This window comes from Littorina saxatilis, linkage group LG6 (genome assembly GCF_037325665.1).
Source record: "Littorina saxatilis isolate snail1 linkage group LG6, US_GU_Lsax_2.0, whole genome shotgun sequence".
Taxonomy (NCBI): Eukaryota; Metazoa; Mollusca; class Gastropoda; order Littorinimorpha; family Littorinidae; genus Littorina; species Littorina saxatilis.
The window spans coordinates 6,595,823-6,618,903 of record NC_090250.1 but is presented as its reverse complement, the minus strand read 5'-3'; the positions used below and the strand labels follow the sequence as shown (position 1 = coordinate 6,618,903).

The window sequence follows — 23,081 nt, the reverse complement described above, 5'->3', positions numbered from 1 at the left end:
TTCAGACTAAACTACTGGACCGATCTTTATGAAACTTGACATGAGAGTTCCTGGGTATGAAATCCCCGAACGTTTTTTTCATTTTTTTGATAAATGTCTTTGATGACGTCATATCCGGCTTTTCGTGAAAGTTGAGGCGGCACTGTCACGCCCTCATTTTTCAACCAAATTGGTTGAAATTTTGGTCAAGTAATCTTCGACGAAGCCCGGACTTCGGTATTGCATTTCAGCTTGGTGGCTTAAAAATTAATTAATGACTTTGGTCATTAAAAATCTGAAAATTGTAAAAAAAAATAAAAATTTATAAAACGATCCAAATTTACGTTTATCTTATTCTCCATCATTTGCTGATTCCAAAAACATATAAATATGTTATATTCGGATTAAAAACAAGCTCTGAAAATTAAATATATAAAAATTATTACCAAAATTAAATTGTCCAAATCAATTTAAAAACACTTTCATCTTATTCCTTGTCGGTTCCTGATTCCAAAAACATATAGATAAGATATGTTTGGATTAAAAACACGCTCAGAAAGTTAAAACGAAGAGAGGTACAGAAAAGCGTGCTATCCTTCTTAGCGCAACTACTACCCCGCTCTTCTTGTCAATTTCACTGCCTTTGCCATGAGCGGTGGACTGACGATGCTACGAGTATACGGTCTTGCTGAAAAATGGCATTGCGTTCAGTTTCATTCTGTGAGTTCGACAGCTACTTGACTAAATATTGTATTTTCGCCTTACGCGACTTGTTTGATTAGTGTTTTTGTGAACAAGAAACACTTAACAAGTGGCTCTATCCCATCTCCCCCCTTTCCCCTATCCCATCTCCCCCCTTTCCCTCGTCGCGATATAACCTTCGTGGTTGAAAACGACGTTAAACACCAAATAAAGAAAGAAAGAAAGAAAGTCCGCCGCTCGTGCAAAACGCAGTGAAATTGACGAGCCTGTTTGGCGCGGTAGTGGTTGCGCTGTGCTGCATAGCACGCTTTACTGTACCTCTCTTCGTTATATTTAGTCAAGTTTTGACTAAATATTTTAACATCGAGGGGGAATCGAAACGAGGGTCGTGGTGTATGTGCGTGTGTCTGTGTGTCTGTGTGTCTGTGTGTGTGTGTAGAGCGATTCAGACTAAACTACTGGACCGATCTTTATGAAATTTGACATGAGAGTTCCTGGGTATGAAATCCCCGAACGTTTTTTTCATTTTTTTGATAAATGTCTTTGATGACGTCATATCCGGCTTTTCGTGAAAGTTGAGGCGGCACTGTCACGCCCTCATTTTTCAACCAAATTGGTTGAAATTTTGATCAAGTAATCTTCGACGAAGCCCGGACTTCGGTATTGCATTTCAGCTTGGTGGCTTAAAAATTAATTAATGACTTTGGTCATTAAAAATCTGAAAATTGTAAAAAAATATAAAAATTTATAAAACGATCCAAATTTACGTTTATCTTATTCTCCATCATTTGCTGATTCCAAAAACATATAAATATGTTATATTCGGATTAAAAACAAGCTCTGAAAATTAAATATATAAAAATTATTATCAAAATTAAATTGTCGAAATCAATTTAAAAACACTTTCATCTTATTCCTTGTCGGTTCCTGATTCCAAAAACATATAGATATGATATGTTTGGATTAAAAACACGCTCAGAAAGTTAAAACAAAGAGAGGTACAGAAAAGCGTGCTATCCTTCTTAGCGCAACTACTACCCCGCTCTTCTTGTCAATTTCACTGCCTTTGCCATGAGCGGTGGACTGACGATGCTACGAGTATACGGTCTTGCTGAAAAATGGCATTGCGTTCAGTTTCATTCTGTGAGTTCGACAGCTACTTGACTAAATATTGTATTTTCGCCTTACGCGACTTGTTTTAACTTTCTGAGCGTGTTTTTAATCCAAACATATCATATCTATATGTTTTTGGAATCAGGAACCAACAAGGAATAAGATGAAATAGTTTTTAAAACGATTTCGGAAATTTAATTTTGATCATAATTTTTATATTTTTAATTTTCAGAGCTTGTTTTTAATCCAAATATAACATATGTATATGTTTTTGGAATCAGAAAATGACGAAGAATAAGATGAAATTGTTTTTGGATCGTTTAATAAAAAAATAATTTTAATTACAAGTTTCCGATTTTTAATGACCAAACTCACTCATTAGTTTTTAAGCCACCAAGCTGAAATGCAATACCAAACCCCGGGCTTTGTCGAAAATTGCTTTGCCAAAATTTCAATCAATTTAATTGAAAAATGAGGGTGTGACAGTGCCGCCTCAACTTTTACAAAAAGCCGGATATGACGTCATCAAAGGTATTTATCGAAAAAATGAAAAAAACGTCCGGGGATATCATACCCAGGAACTCTCATGTAAAATTTCATAAAGATCGGCCCAGTAGTTTAGTCTGAATCGCTCTACACACACACACAGACAGACAGACAGACAGACAGACAGACACACATACACCACGACCCTCGTCTCGATTCCCCCCCTCTATGTTAAAACATTTAGTCAAAACTTGACTAAATGTAACAAGTCGCGTAAGGCGAAAATACAATATTTAGTCAAGTAGCTGTCGAACTCACAGAATGAAACTGAACGCAATGCCATTTTTCAGCAAGACCGTATACTCGTAGCATCGTCAGTCCACCGCTCATGGCAAAGGCAGTGAAATTGACAAGAAGAGCGGGGTAGTAGTTGCGCTAAGAAGGATAGCACGCTTTTCTGTACCTCTCTTCGTTTTAACTTTCTGAGCGTGTTTTTAATCCAAACATATCATATCTATATGTTTTTGGAATCAGGAACCGACAAGGAATAAGATGAAAGTGTTTTTAAATTGATTTGGACAATTTAGTTTTGATAATAATTTTTATATATTTAATTTTCAGAGCTTGTTTTTAATCCGAATATAACATATTTATATGTTTTTGGAATCAGCAAATGATGGAGAATAAGATAAACGTAAATTTGGATCGTTTTATACATTTTTATTTTTTTTACAATTTTCAGATTTTTAATGACCAAAGTCATTAATTAATTTTTAAGCCACCACGCTGAAATGCAATACCGAAGTCCGGGCTTCGTCGAAGATTACTTGACCAAAATTTCAACCAATTTGGTTGAAAAATGAGGGCGTGACAGTGCCGCCTCAACTTTCACGAAAAGCCGGATATGACGTCATCAAAGACATTTATCAAAAAAATGAAAAAAAACGTTCGGGGATTTCATACCCAGGAACTCTCATGTCAAATTTCATAAAGATCGGTCCAGTAGTTTAGTCTGAATCGCTCTACACACACACACACACACACACACACAGACAGACAGACTGACACACATACACCACGACCCTCGTCTCGATTCTCCCCTCTATGTTAAAACATTTAGTCAAAACTTGACTAAATGTAAAAAGAAGAAAAATCAAAACTTGACTAAATGTAAAAAGAAAGAATTGAAGAAAGAATTAAAGAAAGGAACTTAGCTGAGTAGGTGTTGATTTCGATCTCTGCATCAACATCTACATGTGTTTTATGTACTTATGAAACACTTGCGGATTTCACAATTATTATGCAATTTTCATTGAGGCTGTGGCTAATGACATCAAACGAATCAAAGGCACAACCAAATAGGGATTTTGAAAACGCTATGAAAGGCCGTATACGAATTGGCCGAAGTCGGTGCACTAAGCTTTGGCTCTGAATTTTTGGTAAATAGACTTCGGGAAGTCTTCGAGAAGTCAACTTCTGACTTATACAGGAAGGCCTTGACGTGACCACAGACATTGTCCCTTTTCGTTTTGATTAATAATTTTAGTTCATTTCTTTGCCATTGTTAGTGTGGCTACGCGCAAAAGAATAGAATGATTCTCTAGTCCGTTTGTTTATTTGTTGTACGGTCTGTATGGCTGATGTTATATCATTGTATTCTGCCAAACATAGAAAAGAAAAGCTGGGTTCACAAATCTGTGCTCAGTTGACATACAATTCGCAACCTCCACGCGGGCCCAGTGGGAAATGATGCTTGGAAATAGACACACAGCACATTTCTCTTCAATGCCAAAGTCTTTGGCTTTTCGCTCACACAATTCTTTCCTCTCTCCTGGCCTTTTTGCCAAAGTGTGTTTTTTGCTGTGCTTTTCTTTTGTTTTGTTTTCTGTGTTGCTTTTTTAGGCAAAGGTAGAATCCTTTCAACTGCAGTTATTTTCAGAATCCTTATTACCATTATCCTCGTCAATATAGAGATCAGTCTCTGTCTCTGTATGTCAGTTTCTCTCCCCCCCCCCCCCCCCCCCCCCCCCCCCCACGCCCCATCTATCTCTCTGTCCCTCTCCTCTCTCCCCTCTCTCTCTCTCCATCTCTTTCTCTCTCCGTCTCTCTCTCTCTCCATCTCTTTCCCTCTCTCTCTCTCCCTCTCTCTCTTTTTCTCTCTCTCTCTTTTCCTCTCTCTCTCTCCCTCTCTCTGTGTCTCTCTCCCTCTATCTGTCTCCTCTCTGCCCCCCTCTCTCTCTCCATCTTTCTCTCTCCATCTCTTTCGAATTCCCTCTCTCTCTCCCTCTCTCTCTCTCTTTCCATCTCTCTCTCTCTCTCTCTCTCTCTCTCTCTCTCTCTCTCTCTCTCTCTCTCTCTCTCTCTCTCTCTCTCTCTCTCTCTCTCTCTCTCTCTCTCTCTCTCTCTCTCTAAGCATGCGAATGTGATATGAACTCATGCAGTGTTTTCACTAACGAGTTGTTTTTGTAACTGACTTACTTGCCAAAAGCAGATCGTATTCGTGACCCTACTTTTTTGGCCCCTTACAAATTCCTCTTTTTTTTTCTTTCTCTCTCTCTTTTTCTTTCTTTCTTCTTCTCCTTCTTTTCTTCATCTGTTTTTACGTTCTTCTTTAACTTAATCTTGTCCTCATCGTTCAGCTGGTTTTCTCCAAGGAGTAAAATATTTATACTCTTTTCGTTATATTCTTTGACTGTCTTTCTTTTCGTTCCCTCAGTTCGTGCGTTTTCTGCCTCATCTCATTGAGATGTCTTGGAGACTTCCACCGGATTGCGTCCCTGTCTCTTACTGTCGGTTGCCAATTCCAACTTTCTTTTTATATTTAGTCAAGTTTTGACTAAATATTTTAACATCGAGGGGGAATCGAAACGAGGGTCGTGGTGTATGTGTGTGTGTGTGTGCGTGTGTGTGTGTGTGTAGAGCGATTCAGACTAAACTACTGGACCGATCTTTATGAAATTTGACATGAGAGTTCCTGGGTATGAAATCCCCGAACGTTTTTTTCATTTTTTTGATAAATGTCTTTGATGACGTCATATCCGGCTTTTCGTGAAAGTTGAGGCGGCACTGTCACGCCCTCATTTTTCAACCAAATTGGTTGAAATTTTGGTCAAGTAATCTTCGACGAAGCCCGGGGTTCGGTATTGCATTTCAGCTTGGTGGCTTAAAAATTAATTAATGACTTTGGTCATTAAAAATCGGAAAATTGTAAAGAAAATTAAAAATTTATAAAACGATCCAAATTTACGTTTATCTTATTCTCCATCATTTGCTGATTCCCAAAACATATAAATATGTTATATTCGGATTAAAAACAAGCTCTGAAAATTAAATATATAAAAATTATTATCAAATTTTTTTTTTCGAAATCGTTTTAAAAACACTTTCATCTTATTCCTTGTCGGTTCCTGATTCCAAAAACATATAGATATGATATGTTTGGATTAAAAACACGCTCAGAAAGTTAAAACGAAGAGAGGTACAGAAAAGCGTGCTATCCTTCTCAGCGCAACGAATATCCCGCTCTTCTTGTCAATTCCACGGGCACTGCCTTTGCCACGGGCGGTGGAGTGACGATGCTACGAGTATTCGGTCTTGCTGCGTTGCCTTGCGTTCAGTTTCATTCTGTGAGTTCGACAGCTACTTGACTAAATATTGTATTTTCGCCTTACGCGACTTGTTTCTTCTTGCATCTTCTCCAGTGAAGCACATACGTTATCTTTTCTGTTTTTGTTCTTAAAGGAGGAATTGTCCACTCGCAGAGACGCCTCATTTCGACCATTGCTCACTGTGTGACACTAGTTTAGATAGAAGTGCGAATAAATTCAAACGAGTACGTACACTTGTGTTGAAAATCGTCAAGTTTTAAAGCTAGTGAAATTCATTCTATTCTATTTCTTCTTGCAAGTGGGGCGACAGAGAGGCTCCACTTTTAAAGGAATCTATACCGGACAAGCGTTCATTTTTGAAACGTTATTGTCTCTAGTATCAAAACGTATTCCCAAAGCCCACGATAAACAACCGACTTCAGATATTTGTTCAATGGTACCTGCGAGGAATTGACATCCTCGGCACCAGCCGGAAGTGTCCCTACATTGCAGATGGCCGGTCATGAGAGGTAGAGTTTATATGATAAACAAAGGGCAAACAGAAAGTATCTTTTTTGGGGAGGTAGCCTCTCGTCGCAGAGGCCTCAGATCTGAGGTACCCCTTTAGGTAAAAACATGTAATAAAATATATAAATAACAGTTTCCAAGTCGACTCAAGACGACATTGCTTCGGTCAGGATCGCTTTAAATGAACCTGCTCATTCTGCATCAATGGCACATTGCAGCTTGTCGAGTGGTCTTCTTCAGACACAACGCTCACCTATAAGGCCAAACAAAAAAAAGGTCTGTTTACGGCAACATAGGCCCAAAAAAAAGGGTCGGTAGGCGGTAGGTCGGGATTTTTTTTTCTTCCAAAAAACCATATTTTTACGTTATTTTGCAAAAAACCCAATTTTTTTTTCTCCCCCAAATGCCAAAAAAAAGTCTAGGGTCGCGCGAAAAAAATAGGGTCGGTCGGGTTACCGTAAACAGACTATTTTTTTGTTGGCCTAAGCGGGAGAATGTTTCGAGGAATTCATTCTGTTTGTGACACTCATGCCAATTTGGTGACAAAATTCTATATTCTTTTGTCTCTGATAGTGATACACTGATAGCACTGATAGCACATTTATAAGTTTAGCTTCTCGTGCTCCTTTATTATAGCATAAACTCCATGGCTTTGTAACAAACATGTATCTGAATAAATACTATTTAAGCCAAACAGTTCAGCTAAATATTCCCGCTCTGAATAAAAAGCAGCATGTCACCAACAGAAATCTAATAACTTCTACATTTGTTCAGCGAAGGGCTTTACATTTAATGTACAATCGCTTCAGATAAGGCCAAAAAAAAAAATTGTCTGTTTAGGGTAACATGACCAAAAAAAGTAGGGTCGGTAGGTAGGTAGGTTTTTTTTTTGTGTGTGTGTGTGTGTGTGTGTGTGTGTGTAAATGAAACGCCAAATGTCTCTTTTTAGCATTTTTACCTCTTTTTTTTTCTTTTTTTTTTTGAAATCAAAAAAAAGTTTTTGGGTCGGCGCCAAATCGATAGGGTCGGTCGGGTTACCCTAAACAGACAATTTTTTTTTTTTGGCCTAATGGATAATCAGCTCCCAAAGTGTCAAGTTTGCAAGTCAAACTTTCGACGTTCATGATGATTCAACGACATGTTCCAAATTAATGGATCTACTCAAGAGTGGGAAGTATTTCGCTGGACAGATGTAGACGTTATTAGCATTTGTGTGGGCGGCATTTTGTTGGGTCATCCTGTACATGGTAGGCTTGCGCTAGGAGAAATGTATCAGTAACTGACCCTGTTCTCTGTACATCATTGGCTCATTGCAGTCAGTTAAGACGACTTGTTCCGACAGCAGTGTGGGAGCGGAGAGGTAGCGGCCAAACTCCAGGAAGGCCTGTGTGTGTGTCGGAGCACACCCTTAACTCGCACACTTCATCAGTGCTCTCCCGGACCCTGCTTCTCCCGTCATCGATTTTTCGTCCTTCGTCCTTCTGTTGTCGTCACAGTAAATTCCCCAACCGACTCCCTCAACGACTTTTTGGGTCCTGGAGCGGGCGGATGAGGGGGTGGGGGGGTGGGTGGGTGCGGAGTGGGTTAGGATTGATGTCAATATTCCTTTATTATTTTATTTTATTTTTTATCGATACTTTTTTTGTCTACGTTTGTGTGTGTTTTGTTTTGTTTTTCTTTCTTTTTTCTTCGCTCGTTCGATTATTCCACCTCATCAATGTCTCATTTTTTATTTTGCCGTTTTATTTTGACAGCCAATTCTTCTTATCTTTCTCTTCTGTTATATATGTTCATATTTTCCCTTGTTGGTGCCCTTAACTTGTTCCGTTACTTGTTTGCTTGTTCACATCCTGTCACATGAATATCTCATCTTTAAGTGTGTAGCTTCCTGTCTCATTTATTGATACTCATATTTATTTTCTTCCCGCCTGGAATTCCCCTCTCCCCCTCAACCCCCTATTAATGCGCCCCCCCCCCCCCCCACCCCCCTTCGTTCTCTTTCGTCCATGGTTCGAGAACGACATCATCAACAACAACAACAACAACAACAACAACAACAACAACAACAACAACAACAACAACAAAGCAAACAAACAAATTAAACAAACAAACACGAAAAGCGCACAAAATCTATAGCAAGCTCTGCAGAAAAGGAATAAACTGACGTCTCTTTTTCCTTGTAACCTCAGCTACAGCTACAGCTACAGCTACAGATACAGCTACAGCTACAGCTACAGATACAGCTACAGCTACAGCTACAGCCCGCGACACGAAGAGGAGCACCAGCACGACGGCAACCCGACGACTGCGGGACCCTCAGTCTCCCTCTCAGTCTCCACTGCAAAACGTTGCTCCCTCTCATTCTGATAGCTAGGAATTGGCGGTAGTGTGGGGTGCCTCGCGTCTAGTCTCTGGCGGAGCCTACAGACCGACCCAGCGGCATCTGAAGCTACGCCAGTTTGGCAGTTTCGGTGGGCAAGGTAACAGCAGCAGCATCACAATCTGCGGAGTGTAAGGGACAAAGCCGGTGTTTTTTTGTATCCATCGTGGCACCGACACTTCACTAGTACTATACTCCGTAATAACACGGGGAACACAACAAATAACACAGGCTTCGTTTTCTTCTCTTCTTTATTACTGCTGGAACGTCAGAGCAACTGCCTGTCTCTTTTGCACTGTGGCACCGACACTTCACACTACTCTGTCTGTAATAATAGCGGGACACACAACAAATAACACAGGCTTCGTTTTCTTCTCTTCTTTATTACTGCTGGAACGTCAGAGCAACTGCCTGTCTCTTTTGCACTGTGGCACCGACACTTCACACTACTCTGTCTGTAATAATAGCGGGACACACAACAAATAACACAGGCTTCGTTTTCTTCTCTTCTTCTTCTTCACTGTTGGCACAGCTTGTGGAAAAAAAGAAACCAACAAAAACAGCAACAACATTGTGTGTGTATATAGCTATTCTGATGGACACGTGGGGGAATTCGGGGGCTGTGATTGGATGGTCTCTTCCGATCATCAAAGCATAATGCTACGGAAGTCGGCCATTCAGTTTTGCCAATATCCAAAAGCATATTGGCAAAAATGGCCGACTTTCTTATCTCGTAACTCCACACTAAATACCCCACTTCCCCTCTGAAGTATTGATGTACAACCCATGGCACTAACATTCATGTAGTCGTTTATAACTGAGGTTAAAAAATTCGCTTCATGACGAGACAAGTATGAATACCATTCACCCAAACTGAAAAATTCGCTGTCGTCTGCTCGCGTTGTACGGATTAGCTGTTCTCTTCTCCTCCCCTCGTTGCATCCTAGTTCTTCAGTTGTTTCTAGTGCATGTTATATGTCAAAGCAGCACCGCCCTGATATGGCCCTTCGTGGTCGGCTGGGCGTTAAGCAAACAAACAAACAAACAAACAAAGTTGTTTCTAGTTTTCCGTTGATGTTGTGTTTTGGTCTTCTTCATAAGTAGTCTTGTTCAAAATTAAAAAAACTCAAACTTCTTTTTGTTGCATACGAATGAACTAAAAAAAAGCTGTTTAACAGCTGTGTTGTCAAATTCGAGTTTTTTTTCTCAAAAGTCAGTGTGGCGCCTGCGCTAAACTAATGCGCATAAGAAACGGCGTCTGCTATCAAAACCTGAGATCAACGCATCGACGCAAAAACTGTCATTTTGCAAGTTTGGAACAACAAATCAAGGTCAGAACAGCTATATAATCGCTATTGTGTTTTCAGCGTAGCAATAGGGTCCGATATTTAGACTCGAACAAGTATAATGCGACTCGTCTTCGACTCGTCGGCATTATACTTGTCTCGTCTAAATATCGGACCCTATTGCTACGCTGAAAACACAATAGCTGTTAATATTGAGCGAGCACGTTAAACGAGACAAAGCAATTAGGCCAAGAGCTAGCAGCTGGTGTCAGGGAAGCGGCGGCAATGCTACCCCAAGGGATGTCATCTTAATGACCATAATGACAGAGAAGGGGGTGGCGGTGGTAGAGCGCGGGGCTGCGACGGTGGTGGTGGTGGTGGTGGCGGCGAGAGCTGGTGTGTGTAGCGAACAGTGCTGCCGAGGTCGTTGGCGTCGGCGACGTTGAATGGATAATGGTGGTGGGATGTGAGGTCTGGTCGTCAGTGCAGTCAGTAAGGGCGAGTGGTTAAGATCGGGAGGTGTGTGTGTGTGTTGCGCGATCTCTATCACCCTGCTTTCTTGCCTGTGTCGCGGTTCTTCTCAGGCACGTGATATACAACACTATAGATATAGATATATATTATAATTATACTGCAATCAGGGCGAGGGATTTAGACTGAGGTGTGTGTGTGTGTGTGTGTGTGTTCAACGGGCGGTCTCTATCACCCTGCTTCTTGCCTGTGTAGCGGTTCTTGGCACGTGATATACGAGATATATATATTATATACTGCATTCAAGGCGCGTGAGTAAGATCAGGAGGTGTATGTGTTTGGTGCGCGAGCGGTCTATGTCAACCTGCCCAAGTGCTTATTGCCTGTGTCGCGGTTCCCGTAAGGCACCGGCATGATATAAGAGCGATATAAATTATGTTGGCCTACTGCATTCAGGGTGCGTAATCAAGACTGAGAGGTGTGTGTTTTGTGGAGTGCTGGCGGTCGCTGTCACCCTTCAAGTGCTTCTTGCCTGTGCTACGGTCATTTTGCACGTGATATACGGAAGATAATATTGCGTTGTGGGGTCACAAGGTGTCGTGGAGTACCGTGTGTGTTCGTGGTGTCTGCATCGTTTACATGCTGGAGAAAAATTCAAATTCGGGATTTGATTAGTGAGGACCCTGACGTCACTGCTGTTTTTGCTTAATTCAGGTATGCTGAATTCCTTTTTTGTTGTTCGTGAAAGAAAGAAAGGAAAGAAAGAAGGGAGGAAGAAAAGACAAAAAAGCAAGAGAGAGAGAGTAAGAAAGAAAGAAAGAAAGGAGGCGGTATGGTAAGGAGAAAAATAGAAAACAGCAAGAGAGAGAGAGAGAGTAAGAAAGAAAGAAAGAAAGAAAGGAGGCGGTATGGTAAGGAGAAACATAGAAAACAGCAAAAGAGAGAGAGAGAGAGTAAGAAAGAAAGAAAGAAAGAAAGAAAGAAAGCGGTATGGTAAGGAGAAAAATAGAAAACAGCAAGAGAGAGAGAGTAAGAAAGAAAGAAAGAAAGAAAGCGGTATGGTAAGGAGAAAAATAGAAAACAGCAAGAGAGAGAGAGAGAGAGAGAGAGAGAGAGAGAGAGTAAGAAAGAAAGAAAGAAAGGAGACGGTAGGCTATGGTAAGGAGAAAAATAGAAAACAGCAAGAGAGAGAGAGAGAGAGAGAGAGAGAGAGAGAGTAAGAAAGAAAGAAAGAAAGAAAGGAGGCGGTATGGTAAGGAGAAAAATAGAAAACAGCAAGAGAGAGAGAGAGAGAGAGAGAGAGAGAGAGAGTAAGAAAGAAAGAAAGAAAGAAAGGAGGCGGTATGGTAAGGAGAAAAATAGAAAACAGCAAGAGAGAGAGAGAGAGAGTAAGAAAGAAAGAAAGAAAGAAAGAAAGGAGGCGGTATGGTAAGGAGAAAAATAGAAAACAGCAAGAGAGCGAGAGAGAGAGAGAGAGAGAGAGTAAGAAAGAAAGAAAGAAAGAAGGCGGTATGGTAAGGAGAAAAATAGAAAACAGCAAGAGAGAGAGAGAGAGAGAGAGAGAGAGAGTAAGAAAGAAAGAAAGAAAGAAAGGAGGCGGTATGGTAAGGAGAAAAATAGAAAACAGCAAGAGAGAGAGAGAGAGAGAGAGAGAGAGAGAGAGTAAGAAAGAAAGAAAGAAAGAAAGGAGGCGGTATGGTAAGGAGAAAAATAGAAAACAGCAAGAGAGAGAGAGAGAGAGAGAGAGAGAGAGTAAGAAAGAAAGAAAGAAAGAAAGGAGGCGGTATGGTAAGGAGAAAAATAGAAAACAGCAAGAGAGAGAGAGTAAGAAAGAAAGAAAGAAAGGAGACGGTAGGCTATGGTAAGGAGAAAAATAGAAAACAGCAAGAGAGAGAGAGAGAGAGTAAGAAAGAAAGAAAGAAAGAAAGAAAGCGGTATGGTAAGGAGAAAAATAGAAAACAGCAAAAAAGGAAGGAACCAAAAATAAAAGTAAAATAATTGAAGGAAGGAAGAAATCTTGTTGAGTATCTATCCCCCGTTTAATGTGCTGCTGTTCCCTTTTCTCTCCTGTTTCTTTTCTTTTTTATTCAGTTTGTGAGAAACTCGTCACATTGTCCTCCCGTTTCTGGCGTTGTCTCAGCGTTCTACTCAAGTATTCCAACATACCGACAAGGGTATCTACGACTTATGTTTTCATGGATATGATAACCACACTCATTTTTTGTATTTACTGTTTATTCTTCACTTCATTGTCATCATTATGTGTTTATTTATGTGTACGTTTTTTTGTTTTCTTTGGCAACTTTTTCTTGTTTTGTCTTTGGGTGGTGTTGACTGCGAATGCGTTTCTCTGCACGTTCGGGAAGATTAACCACATAATATTTATCTGAATGGAATGATATACTTGTAAGGATTGTGACCATTGCTGGTCTAATGATCACGATAAAAGAACAGTTCAGCTGAACCAATGAATGACTGGCGTTCAGGGGTGTCAACAATAACATCTGCTTGGTTCGGTGGTTATATAAGATCTTTCCTAAACATCAGCGAAGCATGCACAATGGTATGTATGTGTGTGTGTGTGTGTGTGTGTGTGTGTGTGTGTGTGTGTGTGTGTGTGTTCGTGCGTGCGTGCGTGCGTGCGTGCGTGCGTGCGTGCGTCCGTGAGTGTATGAGAATTGCAGAAGTCTAGTTCTCACCGCTTTCAACAAACGAGAAAAACAGCCCCTAATTCAAACAAACAAACAAACAAATAAAAAGATATTCACCACTAATCCAATCTTCCGTTTATACGCCGCAGAGATTGAAGTTGCGATACATGCAACACAATTCTGACGTGTGAGTCTAGACTGCTGGTAGTTAGGATTGTACTGTGTGTTCTTGGCTCAGTCGTTGTCATGACAACAAATGAAAGCAGCAATGATAACTGCACATCAAAAGAATGCCAAGCTGTGTTTATTTGCGAAGAAATGGGAACGAAAAGAAAAGGAGAAAAAAACACTTAATAAGTACAAGACATAAGCCAATGTGTTTGTTTGTTTGTTTGTTTGTTCTTGTGCGCTTTTTGGTATCTTTTTAATAAGACTTTTTTGTTTCTTTCTCTAATTTTATTTACTGTTGTTTCATTGGTATATTTCTATCTTTTTTTATTTTCTTATTTTTTATTAAAGGCACAGTAAGCCTCCCGTAAACCATCACAGATACGGTCAGGCTTTTACACACAGTACAAACACCCTTTCATTTAAACACTCACCGATTGAGAACATCCTAGGTGCCCTCCGTAAAGAGCGAACAATTTTCAAAGAATTTATTTGTTCGTGGTTTATCTTACCCCTGAGCCATCGTGAACCCGTGTGATCCAGTTTCCCCTTTTCACAATGTAGTCGTCAGTTAGTCATTTGAATGCGACTCGATGTGAACTTATCTACAATAGCACGTTTTTATGCACGAAACAAACGGCTGTGGTTCACAAGAACTCTAGCGATGGCTTTTGACTGTTGAGAGGAACGGCGATATGCATAAACCGTCGTCTGCTACGACCCTTGCGTGACCCTGCTTCCGGGCTTTTCTTTTTTTTAACTTTCACAACTTCGAATTGTACTGATCTTGTCTTGATAAAAAACGATTTCTTTTGTAAGAATGTTTGTGTAACAAGCTGTCAATTTATTATTTAGATTTTAAAAGTTAGGTCTAGCGCAAAAACGCACCACGGTCCAAAAACATTCTGATAATCATCGATCCACGGCTATAGCCACTTTACATCGATAGAATGAGACCCGAAGGGAAGTAACTCATTTTTGACCTGAGTTCAGGATGGGTCCAAAAAGTGTTCGAGACAATCTGCAAAATTAATTCTTTAAAGGTACTGAACTTGTCAAATCCAGGTGCACGGAGCCCCTGGGGCTTTTAGTCATACCTCAGGCAGCTATCCGTTAGAAGAACTACCAAGTTTCATTGACTTGCACCCAAAGAGTCAAGAACTGCGATTTTTTTACGAATTAATTTCGTACTCGGACCCGGCTGGTCTTGGCCTATTTTTGGATCTAAATTTAGATCAGGTAGATCACCACATCATGCACAAAAAGACACGTCACTAGCAAACTATGTCAGACGTCATGATGAGTTTGTGTAAAACAAAATGGAGGCCGGAATCACTCAGTTGAATCGAACTCCGACCAAACACCACGTAATAACTAGGTTAATTTATGCACTCGCGTGAACAAGAAACGGTCGAGCTTCACAGATGTCGTCGTTGGGTAGTTTTGGGTTTGTTTTACTACCATAGGAGGATTTTTGAACTGTAAATGCACTCAGCTGCAACAAAAACGCAAAACGAAGGCTGTGAGCTACACTGTGCCTTTAAAAATTGCTCGCTCTTTACGTAGGGCACCTAGGATGTTCCCGTTTGGTGAGCGTTCAAATGGAAGGGTGTTTGTACTGTGTGTAAAAGCCTGACAGTATCTGTGATGGTTTACGGGAGGCTTACTGTCCGGGAGTGATTTCCGGTATTGAATATTCATAACAGCCGTCAAGCACCAAAACGAGGCGCCATTGTTGCAGAGGAGCAAGTCCACGAAAATAAATTCTTTGGAAATTTGTCACGCTCGACAGAAAGCAGCCAGGATGTTCCCGTTCGGTGAGCGTTCAAATGGAAGTATGCTTGTACTGTTTGTAGACGCTCGGGGAGCTCTGTGATGGTTAACGGGAGGCTTACTGTGCCTTTAATGGTTTTATTTTAATAATGTTTTGTCGTTGTTGGGTTTATTTTTAGTTTTTATTTGGTTTATCATTTTGCTTGTTTTTGTGTTTTTTGTTTGTTAGTTTCCTTGTTCGCTTGCGAGCTTGATTTTTTTGTACGTTCATTAATTCATACACCGGCTTCGGTCGATACAGATGGACGAGAAGACGATACGCTCCCCTCGGGCCGAACAAACAGCTGGTCTGACATGGTCTGACAACAACCAATCCAACATCTTATGACGTTCAACTCCACTATTCTTTTGCCAGCTGTAACATGCGATATTGACATCCTCCCATCAACCATCAACAGCTTAGCTGTTACGTGCGACATTCACATCATCCCATGTTGGCGTCCCATCAAATATCAACAGCCTAGCTGTTACGTGCGATATTGACATCATCCCATGTTGGCGTCCCATCAACCATCAACTGCCTAGCTGTTACATGCGACATTCACATCATCCCATCAATCATTAACAGCCTAGCTGTTACGAGCGACATTCACATCATCCCATGTTGGCATCCCATCAAATATCAACAGCCTAGCTGTTACATGCGATATTGACATCCTCCCATGCTGGCGTCCCATCAACCATCAACAGCCTAGCTGTTACATGCGATATTGACATCCTCCCATGCTGGCGTCCCATCAACCATCAACAGCCTAGCTGCGTCCTGTGCAGGGTGAGGCATGTTTGGTGAAATAGTTTCATTGGTTAACACTGGTGTCATTTACCAGAAAGAAAGGAAGAGTGAATGCCCTTGCTTTTACTTGAAAAAAAACCATTGTAGGGGCCAATCAGTAGCGAAGGGTGTGTCAAAAACACGGGGACAGGATCACGTGTGAATGTATTTGCCCTTATAAAAGCAAGGGTACTCACTCTTTCACAACCCATACGAACCCGACAGAGTTATTTCCGAACATCGTCTATAAGTATAAGATCCTAAAAAAATCTCCCTTTGCACATAAACCAGGTACTGTGTAGATTTGTGCAATGTGTCCAAAAGCTGACGACTGTTCCTATTGCATGTGATAGCCTGGGCAGATATATGGTGATTGCATGTGATAGCCTGGGCAGATATATGGTGATTGTTTGCACGTGAAGGCAGGCAGCTTTAAGCCCGGCTCATTACGAAAGGATCATTATGCATGCGACTTCCACCCGGAGCCAAAGCGAGGAAGGTACTCGGCGTCATTTGCATTCCAGTAAACATGCACTAAAATAGAGCGAAGAACAACACTACTAAGGCCACAAAACAAAATAGTGATGGTTAAGGAAACATGAAAAAAATAATAGGGTAGGTGGGCAGGTAGGTCTGCGGCCAATTCGTTCTTTCTCCGTAGTGCATGTGGGTGTTGTTTTCCCATAACATTTGTTGCGCTTTTTTCACGGAAAAACGTTTTAGGGTCACCACAAAAAAAAAGGGTTCTAGGTCTGGTTTCCGTAACCATTCTTTTTCTTCTTTTTTCGGGGGTAGGGGGTGGGAGGTGGGGGTTGATGATCGGCACAGGTCCCGGCCAACGAAATGGGTTGCACGCCTCTCTCATTTGATAGAGCTGCGGGGGTGTCAATATTAGTTGGGTGAAGTCGACTCCACGAAGCTCGCTGCACAAAACTTCACCAGTTTTTTTAAGGATAAAAGATTTCGCCAAGTCAACTTCGGGCTCAAAAGGCGATATTCGGACATAACTCTGTCAGGTTTGTATGGGTTGTAAGAGAGTGAATACCCTTGCTTTTTCATGGACAAATAAATTCACACGTGCTCCTGTCTACCTGTTTCAAATACACTCCTCGCTTGTGATTGGCCCCTCCAATGTTTGTCATCGTACAAGCAAGGGTATTCACTCCTTCACAACCCATACAAACCCGAGAGAGTTATTTTGGGAATTGGTCTATTAGGCCAAACAAAAACATAGGTGTGGTTACGGTAACATAGCCAAAAAAAATAGGGTAGGAAGGTAGGCAATCACTTTTTTTTTTAAACTTTTTTTTCTAATGTGTACAAATTAAACCTACTTGACAGGGAAATAAGTGTGCGACTCGGGCGCTTTCGCTTTCATTGCGTTTTCTGCACTCGTTTTCTTGTGTGTGTGTGTGTGTTTTGTTTTTTTAACAAATGTAATAAAAAGTTATAGGGTCGGCCCCTAAAAATAGGGTAGGTCGGGTTACCGTAACCACACCTATTTTTTTTTAAGCCTTAAGGACAGTTTACACGAGAACGAGTTTGTATTTGACTTCAAACGAAGTCGTTAACGCACAGGAAGACTTCCTCGTCTCTACTGTACTCTACATGTATCTTTGCCCAAACGTAATGGCTACGACTCTTGGAACCAATTGTTTTGTTCTGGCTGCCATAGCAGAACGTGTCTTTCATGCATACATCACAGAGAGTCTAGTCAACGACTAATGAGCTGGAACAGCAAGGTTCATTGCGAACTGCAAGACCTCGGAGGGTTGGAAGTGGAGGGGGGGGGGGGAGGGAGGGGGTAAATGTAACGGTTCTGCTGCAGTACTGATCTGTTTTTGACTACGTTGTCTGGAACTTCAGACTTTAAGTTGTTGACCAAAACAATTTTCTGATTGGGATTCCATCTATCTGTAGCTGTGGCTGTATTTTGTTTGTAGCCGGGTATTTGTTTTCTTACCTTTTTTCTGTAAGTGTCTCTTTGCGTTATGAATCGTTTGCTGTCAAAGAGAGAAAGGCATCTGGAGCAAGAGAGATGGAGACTGAGGGAGAGAGGGAGTGAGTTAATGATAAAGTATTTGTGTGTTTGACTATGTGTGAACGCGCGCGATTGTGTTTGTGTACGTGTGTGTGTGTGTGTGTGTGTGTGTGTGTGTCTGTGTGTGTGTGTGTGGCTGTGTCTGTCTGTTTGTGTGTGTGGCTGTGTGTGTGTGTGTGTGCGTGCTTGCGTGCGTGCATGCGTTCATGCCTGCGTGTGTGTGTGTGTGTGTGTGTGTGTGTGTGTGTGTGTGTGTTGGGTACAAAAAGTGTTGTCGTCATTCCCTTCTTCACTTACCGAACCGGACCCAAAGCAATATCCCCGCGTACATGATTCTGGAACCGAACTGTTCATTATTGATCGCATTACCTAGACACAGGGAAGCGCGCTAATGAAACTAACCTGTCATTCTGGAAACTATCATTTTGCCCTCAGCATACGACGCAGTTGGGTCAATCGGCCTCTACCAGTTCCCTCAGCATACGACGCAGTTGGGTCAATCGGCCTCAACCGGTTCCCTCAGCATACGACGCAGTTGAGTCAATCGGCCTCTACCGGTTCCCTCAGCATACGACGCAGTTGGGTCAATCGGCCTCTACCGGTTCCCTCAGCATACGACGCAGTTGGGTCAATCGGCCTCTACCAGTTCCCTCAGCATACGACGCAGTTGGGTCAATCGGCCTCTACCGGTTCCCTCAGCATACGACGCAGTTGGGTCAATCGGCCTCTACTGGTTCCCTCAGCATACGACGCAGTTGGGTCAATCGGCCTCTACCGGTTCCCTCAGCCCAGACTCACAGCACATTTCTCGTTTCTTGAAATCCTAACGTTCCAAAACTCTGACTAAAAAACAAGGATGGTAAGTTGTTAGAACATTTAATTGATAACTGTTTTGTTTTGCTATCAATTAAACGTTTCAATAACTAACCTTTCTCTAAGTTGCTGGAACATTTAATGGATGACAAAACAAAACATTCACGGACACATATATAGCATTCATTTAAAATGTGTTTTTTTCATCAATTTCGCTCCAATTACTTACCAGTCTTTTGTGTGTGAGTTTTTTATACTCATTTCCTCTCCTGATCGAACGTATCCCAAAGGTAGGCTAAACTGACACCTGCTGTCCATTGTCTTATATCTCATTAACCGTATTTCACTCAGTATTAGTTAGTTTTATTCTCGACTCCTTCACTTTTTGTATTTCTTTCTTTATTTGGTGTTTAACGTCGTTTTCAACCATTCAAGGTAATATCGCGACGACTTTTTGTATTTGATCATCTCCTTTCCACCGACTTCCTAACCGTTAACCGTATTTTCCTGTAGTATTTAATAGTTTTATTCTCGACTCCTTCACTTTTTGTCCTTTCCACCGACTTCCAAACCGTATTTCAATAAATCCCTGCGCCTTAAATATGTGCGCGATATAAATTGCATAAAAATTTTTTTAAACAAATCCCTGCGCTTAGAACTGTACCCACGGAATACGCGCGATATAAGCCTCATATTGATTGATTGATTGATTGATTGATTGATTTCCCTTGGAATGTATTAGTTTTATTCTCGACTCCACTTTTTGTGTTTGATCATCTCCTTTCCACCGACTTTCTAACCGTATTTCCCTTGGTATGTATTTGTTTTATTCTCGACTCCACTTTTTGTGTTTGATCATCTCCTTTCCATCGACTTTCTAACCGTATTTCCCTTGGAATGTATTAGTTTTATTCTCGACTCCACTTTTTGTGTTTGATCATCTCCTTTCCACCGACTTTCTAACCGTATTTCCCTTGGTATGTATTTGTTTTATCCTCGACTCCACTTTTTGTGTTTGATCATCTCCTTTCCACCGACTTTCTAACCGTTTTTCCCTAGGTATGTATTAGTTTTATTCTCGACTCCTTACCTTTTTGTGTTTGATCATCTCCTTTCCACCGACTTTCTAACCGTATTTCCCTAGGTATGTATTAGTTTTATTCTCGACTCCTTACCTTTTTGTGTTTGATCATCTCCTTTCCACCGACTTTCTAACCGTATTTCCCTTGGTATGTATTAGTTTTATTCTCGACTCCTTCACTTTTTGTGTTTGATCATCTCCTTTCCACCGACTTTCTAACCGTATTTCCCTAGGTATGTATTAGTTTTATCCTCGACTCCACTTTTTGTGTTTGATCATCTCCTTTCCATCGACTTTCTAACCGTATTTCCCTTGGAATGTATTAGTTTTATTCTCGACTCCACTTTTTGTGTTTGATCATCTCCTTTCCACCGACTTTCTAACCGTATTTCCCTTGGTATGTATTAGTTTTATCCTCGACTCCACTTTTTGTGTTTGATCATCTCCTTTCCACCGACTTTCTAACCGTATTTCCCTTGGTATGTATTAGTTTTATTCTCGACTCCTTACCTTTTTGTGTTTGATCATCTCCTTTCCACCGACTTTCTAACCGTATTTCCCTAGGTATGTATTAGTTTTATTCTCGACTCCACTTTTTGTGTTTGATCATCTCCTTTCCACCGACTTTCTAACCGTATTTCCCTAGGTATGTATTAGTTTTATTCTCGACTCCACTTTTTGTGTTTGATCATCTCCTTTCCACCGACTTTCTAACCGTATTTCCCTTGGAATGTATTAGTTTTATTCTCGACTCCACTTTTTGTGTTTGATCATCTCCTTTCCACCGACTTTCTAACCGTATTTCCCTTGGTATGTATTTGTTTTATTCTCGACTCCTTACCTTTTTGTGTTTGATCATCTCCTTTCCACCGACTTTCTAACCGTTTTTCCCTAGGTATGTATTAGTTTTATTCTCGACTCCACTTTTTGTGTTTGATCATCTCCTTTCCACCGACTTTCTAACCGTATTTCCCTTGGTATGTATTTGTTTTATTCTCGACTCCTTACCTTTTTGTGTTTGATCATCTCATTTCCACCGACTTTCTAACCGTATTTCCCTAGGTATGTATTAGTTTTATTCTCGACTCCACTTTTTGTGTTTGATCATCTCCTTTCCACCGACTTTCTAACCGTATTTCCCTTGGTATGTATTAGTTTTATTCTCGACTCCACTTTTTGTGTTTGATCATCTCCTTTCCACCGACTTTCTAACCGTATTTCCCTTGGTATGTATTAGTTTTATTCTCGACTCCACTTTTTGTGTTTGATCATCTCCTTTCCACCGAATTTCTAACCGTATTTCCCTTGGTATGTATTAGTTTTATTCTCGACTCCACTTTTTGTGTTTGATCATCTCCTTTCCACCGACTTTCTAACCGTATTTCCCTTGGTATGTATTAGTTTTATTCTCGACTCCACTTTTTGTGTTTGATCATCTCCTTTCCACCGACTTTCTAACCGTATTTCCCTTGGTATGTATTAGTTTTATTCTCGACTCCACTTTTTGTGTTTGATCATCTCCTTTCCACCGACTTTCTAACCGTATTTCCCTTGGAATGTATTAGTTTTATTCTCGACTCCACTTTTTGTGTTTGATCATCTCCTTTCCACCGACTTTCTAACCGTATTTCCCTTGGTATGTATTAGTTTTATTCTCGACTCCACTTTTTGTGTTTGATCATCTCCTTTCCACCGACTTTCTAACCGTATTTCCCTTGGTATGTATTAGTTTTATTCTCGACTCCACTTTTTGTGTTTGATCATCTCCTTTCCACCGACTTTCTAACCGTATTTCCCTTGGTATGTATTAGTTTTATTCTCGACTCCACTTTTTGTGTTTGATCATCTCCTTTCCACCGACTTTCTAACCGTATTTCCCTTGGTATGTATTAGTTTTATTCTCGACTCCTTCACTTTTTGTGTTTGATCATCTCCTTGCCACCGACTTCCAAACCGTATTTCCCTTGGTATGTATTAGTTTTATTCTCGACTCCTTCACTTTTTGTGTTTGATCATCTCCTTGCCACCGACTTCCAAACCGTATTTCCCTTGGTATGTATTAGTTTTATTCTCGACTCCTTCACTTTTTGTGTTTGATCATCTCCTTGCCACCGACTTCCAAACCGTATTTCCCTTGGTATGTATTAGTTTTATTCTCGACTCCTTCACTTTTTGTGTTTGATCATCTCCTTGCCACCGACTTCCAAACCGTATTTCCCTTGGTATGTATTAGTTTTATTCTCGACTCCTTCACTTTTTGTGTTTGATCATCTCCTTGCCACCGACTTCCAAACCGTATTTCCCTTGGTATGTATTAGTTTTATTCTCGACTCCTTCACTTTTTGTGTTTGATCATCTCCTTGCCACCGACTTCCAAACCGTATTTCCCTTGGTATGTATTAGTTTTATTCTCGACTCCTTCACTTTTTGTGTTTGATCATCTCCTTGCCACCGACTTCCAAACCGTATTTCCCTTGGTATGTATTAGTTTTATTCTCGACTCCTTCACTTTTTGTGTTTGATCATCTCCTTGCCACCGACTTCCAAACCGTATTTCCCTTGGTATGTATTAGTTTTATTCTCGACTCCTTCACTTTTTGTGTTTGATCATCTCCTTGCCACCGACTTCCAAACCGTATTTCCCTTGGTATGTATTAGTTTTATTCTCGACTCCTTCACTTTTTGTGTTTGATCATCTCCTTGCCACCGACTTCCAAACCGTATTTCCCTTGGTATGTATTAGTTTTATTCTCGACTCCTTCACTTTTTGTGTTTGATCATCTCCTTGCCACCGACTTCCAAACCGTATTTCCCTTGGTATGTATTAGTTTTATTCTCGACTCCTTCACTTTTTGTGTTTGATCATCTCCTTGCCACCGACTTCCAAACCGTATTTCCCTTGGTATGTATTAGTTTTATTCTCGACTCCTTCACTTTTTGTGTTTGATCATCTCCTTGCCACCGACTTCCAAACCGTATTTCCCTTGGTATGTATTAGTTTTATTCTCGACTCCTTCACTTTTTGTGTTTGATCATCTCCTTGCCACCGACTTCCAAACCGTATTTCCCTTGGTATGTATTAGTTTTATTCTCGACTCCTTCACTTTTTGTGTTTGATCATCTCCTTGCCACCGACTTCCAAACCGTATTTCCCTTGGTATGTATTAGTTTTATTCTCGACTCCTTCACT

At 40.8% G+C, this 23,081-nt stretch overlaps 2 protein-coding genes across 16 annotated transcripts in view; both read left to right on the top strand.

The window, feature by feature from the left end:
• The window catches only part of LOC138969664 (adhesive plaque matrix protein-like), a 22,919-nt gene extending 14,157 nt beyond the window's left edge, over positions 1 to 8,762 (top strand). Inside the window, exons 5-6 of the mRNA XM_070342521.1 lie at positions 7,712 to 7,755; positions 8,585 to 8,762. Of these exons, the coding sequence (XP_070198622.1) occupies positions 7,712 to 7,755; positions 8,585 to 8,762 (222 nt within the window). The remainder of the gene's footprint in view (positions 1 to 7,711; positions 7,756 to 8,584) is intronic.
• LOC138968370 (glycine receptor subunit alpha-2-like) overlaps positions 1 to 23,081 on the top strand; it is a 146,447-nt gene that overhangs the window by 41,918 nt on the left and 81,448 nt on the right. The window contains exon 1 of one of the 15 annotated variants that reach the window (XM_070340934.1): positions 10,480 to 11,246. The exons of the other annotated variants lie outside the window; for them this stretch is intronic. The gene's annotated coding sequence lies outside the window, so the exon portion shown is untranslated. Of the gene's footprint in view, positions 1 to 10,479; positions 11,247 to 23,081 lie in introns of those variants that run through there. 15 annotated transcript variants of the gene reach the window in all.